This window comes from Leuciscus leuciscus, assembly GCF_965113295.1.
Source record: "Leuciscus leuciscus genome assembly, chromosome: 1".
Classification (NCBI taxonomy): Eukaryota; Metazoa; Chordata; class Actinopteri; order Cypriniformes; family Leuciscidae; genus Leuciscus; species Leuciscus leuciscus.
Window position 1 is genome coordinate 70,494,627 of NC_138725.1, and position 12,047 is coordinate 70,506,673.

General features: G+C 40.0%; 1 protein-coding gene and 1 long non-coding RNA gene across 3 annotated transcripts in view; one reads left to right on the forward strand and one right to left on the reverse strand.

Moving 5' to 3' along the window:
• Positions 1 to 11,146, reverse strand: part of LOC309510869 (E3 ubiquitin/ISG15 ligase TRIM25-like) — a 56,720-nt gene extending 45,574 nt beyond the window's left edge. For both annotated transcript variants that reach the window (XM_082185810.1, XM_082185809.1), the window contains exons 1-6: positions 10,417 to 11,146; positions 9,353 to 9,448; positions 9,034 to 9,267; positions 8,406 to 8,565; positions 7,959 to 8,006; positions 7,073 to 7,731 (exon numbers count right to left, since the gene is read on the reverse strand). In XM_082185810.1, the coding sequence (XP_082041936.1) occupies positions 7,223 to 7,731; positions 7,959 to 8,006; positions 8,406 to 8,565; positions 9,034 to 9,267; positions 9,353 to 9,448; positions 10,417 to 10,995 (1,626 nt within the window). In that variant the 5' untranslated portion in view covers positions 10,996 to 11,146 and the 3' untranslated portion in view covers positions 7,073 to 7,222. The remainder of the gene's footprint in view (positions 1 to 7,072; positions 7,732 to 7,958; positions 8,007 to 8,405; positions 8,566 to 9,033; positions 9,268 to 9,352; positions 9,449 to 10,416) is intronic.
• On the forward strand, positions 1,103 to 4,078 carry LOC309512856. The gene is made up of 3 exons (XR_014211201.1): positions 1,103 to 1,390; positions 2,038 to 2,874; positions 3,821 to 4,078. It is a non-coding gene; the product is annotated as an uncharacterized lncRNA (long non-coding RNA).
• Positions 11,147 to 12,047: the final 901 nt, after the last annotated feature.

The following is a 12,047-nucleotide window of genomic DNA, read 5'->3' on the forward strand; positions in this document are numbered from 1 at the left end:
GGCTTTCTTTACTCCAGTAATGTGCCGCCACATTTTTTAGCTAAAATCCAACGAAATGGCTGACTTCGTTTAAATGTCAAAGAACAACAGTTGCACAAAAAAAAAAAAAAAAAAAACCTGACCGTGGTGTGTCATTGCAGTGTCTGAAGATTGAAGTGAGCACGTGTGAAGATTTGCAGTGGTTTGATGCATGCACGAGTATGGGAGAATTAAACGCTACCAGCACTTTGAAATCTTTGTCGGGGATCGTCTAGCCCTGTGGGGCATCAGGAAATAATTCCAACTGCTGTGGTTAAAGCTTTGTACAGGTGTCCCAGTTCATGCCGCTGTGGTAAAGAAAGGAGAAGTTCAGCTCTGTGTGTCGTGGTGAAGATCTGTACTCACCATTGCTGTTCTGTGGACAGAGAGATCTTGTTATCCGCCACTGCATTCTGCCATTGCTGTCCTGTGATAAGAGAAGACTCAGTTATTAACTGCTGGATTCTGTACTCACCATTACTGTTCTGTGAATAGAGAGATCCTGTTATCCGCCGCTGCATTCTGCGCCATTGCTGTCCTGTGGTAAGAGAAGACTCAGTTATTAACTGCTGGATTCTGTACTCACCATTACTGTTCTGTGAATAGAGAGATCCTGTTATCCACCGCTGCATTCTCCCATTGCTGCCCTGTGGTAAGAGAAGACTCAGTTATTAACTGCTGGATTCTGTACTCACCATTGCTGTTCTGTGAACAGAGAGATCCCGTTATCCGCCGCTGCATTCTGCCATCGCTGTCTTGTGGTAAGAGGAGACTCAGTTGTTAACTGCTGGATTCTGTACTCACCATTGCTGTTCTGTGGACGGAGAGATCCTGTTATCCGCCGCTGCATTCCGCTTGATGCTGCCCTGTGAAAGAAAGGTGACACTCAGTTATCTGATGCTGTCCTGTGAAAAGAGAAAGCCGACTGTCTGCCGCTACCTACCTGTAGTTCCTTGTGTCCTGCCCACCACCTACTGTCGTCTGCTGCGCCTTATCTGACGGTCATTGCTCTCTGCCCACCACGTACTGTTGTCTGCTGCTCTTCATTGGAGGTTCCTGGTCCTCTGTCCCCCCACCCCGGAAACATTAATTGGAGAATCAGGAATAGCAACAATATTTAAAGAAGTATCACAGGCAAGAACAGCAGCATCAGAATCACTAGCACCAGGATCAGCAGCATCGTATCAGCATCACCAGTATCACTAGCACCAGTATTAGCAGCAGCAGAATCACTAGCACCAGTATGAGCAGCAGCAGAATCACTAGCACCAGTATTAGCAGCAGCAGAATCACTAGCAGCAGGAGCAGGATCATCAACATCAGGAACAGGAGTAGCAGCATCAGGAGCAGCAGTAACAGCAGGAGCAGGCCCGTCGCAACAAGGCAAGCAAACCAAGCAATTGCTTGGGGCCCCGAGCTGGCCAGGGGCCCCAAGACAACGACTGGTTAAGAATAAAATGCAACGACAAACTGTGTGAGCGCCCCTTTGATAGTCAATGTAGTAAAGTGCAATGACACTGTTATCGGGATCCCCCTCAAGGGGGCCCTCTCAGTAGTCGCTGACAGCAGCCAGCCAACCACGTGATCTCTGCTGCCGGCAAAATACAAAAATACGACTCGCAGTCACCGCAGCCACTCGCAGTCTCGCACGCGTGACGCATCACACCTGATGTGCGTGCTGTACTATTCTGTAGCTTAAGTGCAACATGGAGCTTGAAGAAGCAAAGAAAAAAAGAAAACAGGAGAATTCACTTTGAGCAAGTTTGGAGGAAAATCGGAGGTATGGAAACATCTTAAACTAGTCGTGGGTGACAACATATGTGTTGGCTTTGTCTCGTGCATTAAATGCGGCACGCTGCTCGCCTATGACAGCAAAAAACGGGGACTTCGACGATGAACAAACACATGAAGCAGTCTTGCCATGACAGAAATTATGATAGTAGTCAGCCTCAGCCCTCAATGTCCATTTTGCTTGGCGCCCCCAAATTCCTTCAAACGGCCCTGAGCAGGAGTAATCAGAGAATTACTGGGAGGTGGACTTGCAGCAGGAGCAGGAACAGGAATTAAAGGATCACAACAGAATGGAAAATCACAGACACAATCAGCTGTGAAGGTGTGAGTGCAGATTGGTGTGGCATCCTGTGCAAGTTATGCCTAGGAGCCCAACTAATGGACACACTAATCACAGTTATGGTGACTTCAAATGAAACATGTTAGAGTTAAAACTCTGTTAATTCTCAATAAAAACTTCTGTAGACGTCTGACAGAAATAAAGTCAGTCTGGTTAGTAATAAGTGAAGCTGGTAAAGCTGTTTGTGGAGTTGTTTAATCCTCCTCTGCTGAGATCTTCACAGATGTAATGTCTTCTTTTCTCTTCAGTGGATTTCATCTAGACTGTGTCTGAAGTCAGTTGTAGTTCTTGTGTTTCTGCTCGTCTCTTTTTCTGTTCTCTTCTTTCCTTCAGTGATTCTGCTTGTTAACAGGCTTATTAAGGCTGAGATGACTCTATATTTAATATACAAAGACTTTGTGGCTCAGATAAGGTCCAGTTGTGGTTTATTTCTTTGCTCTTGGCTGACATGTGGCATTGCTATGGCCTGCTTGTGGCCCAGATCTGGCAAACAGGAGTGGCCCGCCCAAGTGCCATCCTTCCACGCTGCATGTGGGCCAGATCCGCATTCCACAAGTGCCAGATGTGGGCCGGATCTGGGCCGAAACAATGTTGCTATCTGGGAGGGCTTGGGTGGCAGAACAGATCACAGGTGTGCTGACAGAACACAGTCCCTGAGCGGATGAACGCACACACACACACACACACACACTGCAGGCTGCATGCTAAGACTCCGGGAACCAGTGGTGTAGTCTACGTGATACGCAGGTATACGCCGCATACCCACTAGAAAAGGCCAAGGATTCCCGTATACCCACTTAAAAAAGCGTGAGGATACGTAACAACTTCGTTTTGTGTCAGAACTTTCACACTTTCATTCATAAATTCGAATCGCGGAATCCAGTCACAAATGGCACTTGCTATATAAAGCAGAACGTCACGGAATTTGGCTATTTTTGAATGAATAAATCTAAAGTAGGGCTGTACAATGAATCAAATCTCGATATGGACTTTATGAATATTAAAGTTAAAAGAGACTGCAATTGTTCTACGCGTCTCTGGGAATAAACGCTCAATGTGTGCTCCACTACACACACACTGAAGCACGCGTGACTCACGCTCGTGGTGTTTTCAGCGTTTCACTGTATTGAGACATGATGTAACGTTAGGCTACTACACGTGCACTTCATCGCAGAGCTGCTATGAGAGTCACTTCACGAGAATTTCACCATTTAATTTGACAAAACTATCGTCATTCATTCGTTTCATATACTACACACAGAAACTGTTATGTCTTTACGACAACCTGTCAAAATAAAAGTTCAGTATTAATTATAACAGAAATATATTACTATTGCACAGTAGAGTATATTTCAAGTAGGCCTAATAATAATAATAGTAATAATTAATAATAATAATAATAATTGTATTAAAACACACAGAAACTCAAATGTCTACAACCCACCAAAATAAAAGTAATAATAATAATAATAATAATAAAATCTAGTAAAACTTTATTTTAAGGGAATATCACACAAGTTTTCATACATGTTTTAATTTAAACAGTAAACTTGCCAAAATAATAACACTTTTTTTTTCTTTTTTTTTTTAAAGGGGGGGGGGGGGGGGGGGGGGTATATTACAGTATACTCACTACAAAAAACTAGACTACACCACTGCCAGGAACCATAGTCACACACATGACTGAACACATCCCAGTCTGTCTGTTTATGACTGTGAAACTCAAGCTGTGATAACAACAGTATAGAGACTGGGGTTCTCACACCTTTTGACCAATATATGTCCACGACTTTCACAGTTGCTTGTATTTACTGGATAAAGATTTTCAAACATCACTGAAAACTTACAAACAAAACAAAAATATAAGATATGTTAACTGTCTTTCTTTTCAATTAAATGGCTTATATAGCCTAATATAAGGTATGCTCCTTGTTTTCACTTATTTGTAATTGATAAATAAAAACACATTATCTGTAAGGTGTCTAAACTACGAAGAGTTGAGCTTGAAGTGTGCTATTATATATATATATATATATATATATATATATGTGTGTGTGTGTGTGTGTCAATATGCTGCTCTGAATTTTCCCTCCAGTCTCATATATGTTGTAGCCTGCCGCCCTCTGCTGGACACTAACCAGACAGTTGATGGACCCCAGTGACTTCTGTAATATGGGGGAAAATAGACTATGGAAGTCAATGGAGCTCATCAACAGTTTGGTTACCGACATTCTTCAAAATTGCTTCTTTTGTGTTCAGCAGAATAAAGAAATTCATACAGGCTTGGAACGACATGAGGGTGAGTATATGATGACAGAATTTTCATTTTAAAGTGGGTATATTTGGGATGCCAAATATAAAAAATACAATATAATGTAATGTAATATAAAATTATATATTATCATATAAAGTTATATAATATAATGTAATGTGATAAAATATAATATAATATAATATAATGTAATGTAATGTAATGTAATATAATATAATATAATATAATATAATATAATATAATATAATATAATATAATATAATATACAGTACTGTGCAAAAGTCTTAGGCATGTTAATATCCCAGGGATCTGTACTTTACTTGAGTATGTTTTATTTGCATCTACTTTCACTCTTACTCCACTACAATATTAAAGAAAAAGTTTACTTTTTACTCCGCTACATTTCCCCATACCCGCTCCAAGTATATCACACTGACTTTCCAAACCAATGAAAAACTTGGTTTTCTTTTGAAAAAAAGAACGCGCGAGGCCGCCCGCGACCGCAAGCTTGCGAGCTATTTGCCAGCATACGCTCACGCAACAGTTAGTTCGAGGTGGAAGATGACCGCTGAAACAGGTGATAGTGCAGCTCTTGCTGCCCGCAATGATCCCGAGATTCCCGACAGGGATCACCCATGGCCATATCTCAAGGATATGTTCGAATTCACTTAAGTCAAGGGAGATTCTTATCGGCTGAAATCAAGGCCGCATTAATGCACGGGCTTACCTGGGCTGAAGCCCAGGGGCCTCCCAAGTTCAGGGGCCTCCCATGTTCAGGTTCATGATGAGCTGAAAAGGTCATATTGTTTTAACTTGTCAGATTTTGTCGCTGTATGTCGCTAGTCGCTTGTGGACGTTGGTAGTGCTGTCGCTCTAATGTTACTGTTATGGTGCGTTCACACCAAACGCGAATAGCGCGTCAGGCGCGAGTGATTTCAATGTTAAGTCAATACAAAGACGCGTTTACGCACGTCTAGAGGTCCCGCGGCGCGAATGAGGCGTTACGGTGCGTGTCCACTACAGCGGCAAAAGTCCGCTCAGTGCCGCTGGCAACGCTGTAACGTCTCCGCTTTGGGCTGTGTCTGTTGCGAGTGTGTTTAAAGGGATAGTTCACTTTGAAATGAATTTTTGGTATGTTTTAGCTTACCTCAAGGGCATCCAAGATGTAGGTGTCTTTTTTTCCGCAGTAGTTTCAATTTTGATATTTTTAGGTCAAACCGTTCTTGTCTGTCAGTCATATAATGCAGGTCTATGGTCACGGTCTCAAAACACAAGCACAGAGTCCAAATTAAAACAATTCCCCGTCGTCCAAATTAAACAATTCCCCATCGTAAGTACACATTGATGGCCTAAGACACGAAACGAGCGGTTTGTGTGAGAAAACGAACAGTATTTATATCGTTTTTACCTCTTATACGCAGACATGTCCCGAGTGATCTGATCTGACGTGTACGCAGACTGGTGCATAGATATATACACACTAGATGTCGCCTTAAAGACATTCGTTCCAATGAACTGCCGTAGACAAGGCGACATCTAGTGTTTATATATCTATGCACCAGTCTGCGTACACGTCAGATCAGATCATTCGGACATGTCTGCGTATAAGAGGTAAAAACGATATAAATACTGTTCGTTTTCTCACACAAACCGCTCGTTTCGTGTCTTAGGCCATCAATGTGTACTTACGATGGGGAATTGTTTAATTTGGACGACGGGGAATTGTTTTAATTTGGACTCTGTGCTTGTGTTTTGAGACCGTGACCATAGACCTGCATTATATGACTGACAGACAAGAACGGTTTGACCTAAAAATATCAAAATTGAAACTACTGCGGAAAAAAAGACACCTACATCTTGGATGCCCTTGAGGTAAGCTAAAACATACCAAAAATGAATTTCAAAGTGAACTATCCCTTTAATCTACGTTTTTTTTCAACACACGGACAGTATAATCATCAGCGATGCACGCGATTACATTTAGAAATAGACAAGCTTTGTTTCCAAATGTACCATGCAATGATCCTTTCAATTTTATAAACTTTTATAAACCCAGCCAATATAATCACAATTAAACACAACCAAAATAATATCTTTAACATGTATATAACAACTGCAAAGCGTCTAATTTGTAAACAAAATGATTTACGCACTAAATCCAGCATAAACTCACTGAGACTGTCGACAGTTTCTTTTCCATGCATCATTTTATTATATCCATGTTTGTGGTTAGTTACAGTAAATCATATAAAACAGTGAAATCGCCCTCGAACTCTTCTGTCTTGCCTGCACTGCACTCGAGGCGGTGACGGGAGCTGAGCTTCACTGAAAGGCTTCTTTCCTATTGGTTGTCGCTCGCGAAAATCGCTTCTCATTTGCATAAAGTTGAAATTTAGTTGCTGTGTGTGGTTGTTAAATAAAGTGTCTTGTGTTTATGTGCTCAGTGATATGTTAATAACAATGTTAAAATTGAAAACAATATTAAAAAAACTCACTGTTGTAGGTCTCGAAAGAAATTAATGCAATCTGTGATGTAGATTACCTAGATATTACACTTTTTTTAAATGAGACTCTATAAATCGAGGGGATGGGGGGCCTACAAAACCTCTCAGCCCTGGGGCCTTACATCAGGTTAAGGCGGCTCTGCCGACCACACATTTATTCTGATGTGTTATTTCAGTAGCAGAACTTCAGCTATATTAATGAAAATTCAAATAAGAGTCTCTGTAACATCTCACTGTCACTGATTTTTCAGCTCAAAGTATTCTGGGTAAAATCTCTCTACAGTCTATTCTGAAACATCAACACAGTTTCACTGATCCAGACCAAACATAAAACCCAGGATAGAGCGTCTGAGTGAATGTGGTCTGGACTGTGTGGATGAGGCTCATTGTGTCAGAGACGCTGTAGAAGGACAGAGTTCCTGCACTGTGATCCACATACACTCCTATTCTTCTGCTGATGGACTTTACAGGGAGAACAGTGCGTATGTTATTGTGCCAGAATGTGTATCTGGAGGAAGAACAGTCCAAACTCCAGGACTGATCATTACATCCAAATCCACACTCATAACCCTTCCTGCTGATGCTCTTATATGACACTGATATATACACATCACCACTGCACTCAATCTCCCAGTAACAGCGTCCACACACACTCTCTCTACACAACACCTGACGCCACCAATCAAATCTGTCTGGATGATCAGGATACGACTGTTGTGTGTCAGTGCCAGTAATCACTCTGTTCCTCTCAGACAGACTGAGGTGTTCATTCACTGTGTTCAGATCCAGAGTGAGCTGATGGGAATCTGATGGAGAGAAAACACATCAGAATCAGGAATTATGAATCTGTCTGATCTTTTAATGTATTTGAACAATGTATCATCAGTGTCTCAGTGCAGTTGATCAGATATCCTGTGCAAATCATCATTTACATGATCAATTATAAAACTCTTCTATCATGTTTATTTCTCCTTCTACAGGAAGAACATGAACACATTCAGTGAGTTTTTCTGCTTGTTTCTCAGTGACTTACATTGTAGGAAGTCGTTCCTGGTCTTGGGATTCATGTTGGTGAATGTGACTGTGGAAATAAACAGACATGAACAGTGTGAAGAGAAATGACAAGATAAAATACATCCATTTCTAAGACGTTTCTAATCTGATATTAGATGATGCAGGACTCATTTCTGAGAACAGAAGAATCTCCAGATGCCTCATATATAAAACACACGTATCGGATTCAATCCTAAATTTCAATGGATTTCAATTTCAATATATACATAAGTATTTATTACTTGTAAACCATCAAGGGATGTTTGTGGCTGTTCTGTAGAGTTGATGCACTTGAATTAAAGATGAACTGTGATTTATAAAGTGGAATTTTGTTTTATAAATCATAGGAACATTTCAAAAACTTGTTGTACGTTCATATTTCGGATCATTCTCCACACGTCTGTATAAACGAGGCGCAGGACTTTACCTCTATCAGAGATCTTCTTGATCTCCTCTTCGCAGAAATCCTCCAGTTTGTCTCTCAGCTGACGGACAGATTCTCTCACGCCATCAAAAGAGGAGAGAGAACTGAAGGAAACGTCGGGTTCGTCTGTAGATTCAGGAGGTGCTGAGAGAGACTGGAAACTCTACAGAAAACACAAATCAAAACTCATCATCTCCACACTTCAGCCAATAACCTGCACTATATCAGATCTGAGCGGCTCTTGTTGACTTCACTTCTCTTCAGTGACTCGCTTCAATCCAGCACTTTCACACAATCAGCACATTCTTCTCATATTCATCATTTAATGCTACAAACTCTAGTATTTCACACTTACACTCCTTGTGAAAAAGAAAGTACTTGTAACAGAAATAATATACCTTAAAAATACATAAGTGCAGATTGGCTGTAATGTTTTCAGAAACTTAATTGCATGTTATTTGCAGTTAAATGAATGTGGAATAGTTTAATGTTTTTATTAAATGCAAATAGCTGAGCTTTAGAGTGTTTTTTTGCCCTGCTTAAGTTAGTCTCATTCTGCTCTCATGAAATGTTTCTCTGTGAGTCTCTTGCTAAAGTCCACTATGATCCAGTTGTTCTAGATCTCTGTTACCTGCAGGAACTGGATGTGATGGTGTGTGTGTGAAAGCTGCTCCAGCTCAGCGTCTCTCCTCCTCAGATCATTGATCTCCTGCTCCAGTCGCTCCAGTCGTCCTTCAGCTCGACTCACTGCAGTCTTTTCCTGATCTCTGATCCGCTGTGTCGCCTCAGAGCAGCTTCTCTCAATGGAGCGGATGATCTCAGTGAAGATCTTCTCACTGTCCTCCACTGCTGTGTGTGCAGAGCGCTGTTACACACACATCACAATCACACAGTGAGTTCAGTGAGTCCAAACTGAGACGTCTCACACTTCTCTTCTTCTCCAGACTCACCTTATGAGACTCCACAGCCTCTCTCAGCTGATGAAGATCTTTCTGTCTCTGCTGGATTCTCTGACGGATCTTCATCTGCGTCTCCTTCAGCTGTTTCTGGAGGACAAACCAATAACAGCAAATGACACATAAAACTACTATCACACAATAAGGGTTAAAGATCTAGCATGGCAAGTTTATACTGTTCAAACCACTGATTCATACTTTCCTGAAATGAGATTATGAATGAATATGAAACTGAAATGTCATCAGTATTTCATCAGTGCCTAGTTTTATAAGAATACTTCACCCTAAATTGGTCCTTTACATGAAAATGTATTATAGTTTACATTTATATAAATCAATTAGCTGAACTTATTAGTGATTTAAGTACTTCTTCAAATGTTATTTCATAATTACTTCTATTCTTTTTAAAATATAGTTCAAGTGTACTGTCATATGTACAGACAAGCATTTATGATAAACTAAAATATACTGTAATAATGAAGTTGTACATAAAAAATATATTAACATTAAATATATTGAATAACACACTACAGTTGTAATTATAATCAAGTACTTTACATGTGCTTTAGTATGTCAACACATCAAAATAAGTGCACTTTAAAGCACGGAGCAAAAGAGTCACATTGAAATATTACAAATTATTAAAAGGTACTTTAAAGTAAAACCTTTAATTTGACATTCTTTCATATTGTATTTATTAAGTGAAACTGTCATGAACATTTACTCTCTTTTAGTGCACTTAAATATAAATTATCTGCAAGTACAGTTTTATCTTTTCAATATACTTTTAATTTGAAGTACACTACAAGTGCACGTTAATACAATTAATCACACTTCATTTTGAAACCACTAGTGCAAGATTACTTTTATGTTTTTTCTCCTTTTTGGAGCTTGAAACTTTTGAACCTCTTTGACTCTCAATGTATAGAGTAAAATAGACATTCTTCAAAACATCATCTTTACAATCTACAGAAGAAAGTGAGTCAAACCGGTTTGGAACAACATGAGTAAATGAAGACACTTTCATTTCTGTGTGATCAATCCCTCTCAGTTCATACCTGTGTCTCTGTCCTCTGTGCTGAAGTTGATACAGTTTTGTGGTTTTTATGTTCATACTCTTTACACAGAACACAAATGCATTCTTGATCAGTGACACAGAACATTTCTAGCTCTTTATCATGTTTACGGCAGATCATGTCCTGCAGTCGTCCAGTGGCATCAATCACTTTGTGTGGTTTACGAGAGTGATATTCCTCATGACGGTCTAAATGAGTTTGACAGTAAGATTCCTGACACACCAGACAGGACTTGACGGCTTTGTATTTTCTTCCAGTACAGACGTCACACTCCACGTCTCCAGATCCAGCGTAACAGTCAGCAGGAAGTTTAGTCTTCTTCAGTTTCTCCACCAGTTCAGCTAGCATGGTGTTTTTAGCTAAAGCAGGTCTTGGACTGAAGGTCTGTCTGCACTGAGGGCAGCTGTAGACTCTCTTCTCATCCTCCTGATCCCAGCAGTCTGTAATACAGATCTTACAGTAACTGTGTCCACAGGGAATTGCCACTGGTTCCTTCAGGAGATCCAGACACACTGGACACATGAACTCATTCTGATCCACTGAAATTCTGGCTTCTGCCATTTTACTGCATGAATACAGAGAGACACAAACACACAACAGCTCAACAACACTTCAGTTTCTGTTTCTCTGAACTGAGGAGTTGAAATAGTTTCCTGCTTCTGTGTTTGAGTGACGTGTGTAAAACAGGAGTGTCTGTAAAGCAGTTTAATTCCTCATTCCTAATCAAGGAGAGTCACTTTACTGCTGTGTTTACTGTATGTGTTCTTCAAGTGGAGTTGAAAATATCATAATTACGAGTTCCGAGCTCATGAATGACAGAGTTAAGATTAAGGCTACTCACGAATGCATGTGTCTATATACTGTGTCAAAGTAATGTCAATATGTCAAAATGTACAGTTCTAAGATAATACAGATCATGCTAGCTAACATCATGTATTCATTTAGGCAGAAACAATGAGCTCATTAACCCTTTCCCCACCGGAGTTTTAAAAAAAATTGCAACTGCCAGAGTTTTTTTATTTATTTATTTATTTTTATCATTTTCACAAAACGTTTATTTATTTTTTTGTTTATTCCGTTATTTTCTCTCTGCACTAAACTAAATAATTACATAGCCTTAATAAAAACACAAGGGCACATATTTTGATAGATAACAGTTAGGTCTTTAATCTATTTTATTAATGTTATTAATTTAGTTGCTAAAATGCTGCCTAACAAGAGATACTTTTTTATTGTTGTTTATTTAAATTTATTTGAACATCTCCGTTTATTGTGCACGCATTAAATATTTGTCTCATTTCAATCGGCTCCACTGATATTTAACACGGTTCTCTTTAGTTGGGGCTCAGCACTGTCAGCAGTGTTTTCTGTTGCAGCAAGAATGTCGCTCCAGTGCTTTCTTTGTTTTAAGTTTGGCCTCCAGTATAGCTCTGTAGTGAACTTTCACACTTATGTCCACTCGCAGACATAATTTCCCTCGATTCGAGACCAGCATCGGACAATCTCTGCACCATGGCCCTGCGAAGGCAGTGATTTGTGTAAACCTTGGAGGTGCTGCTGCTTTACAAATTCTCGGCAACATTGTTGCGAGGTAGTTCACACCCATAGGCTCT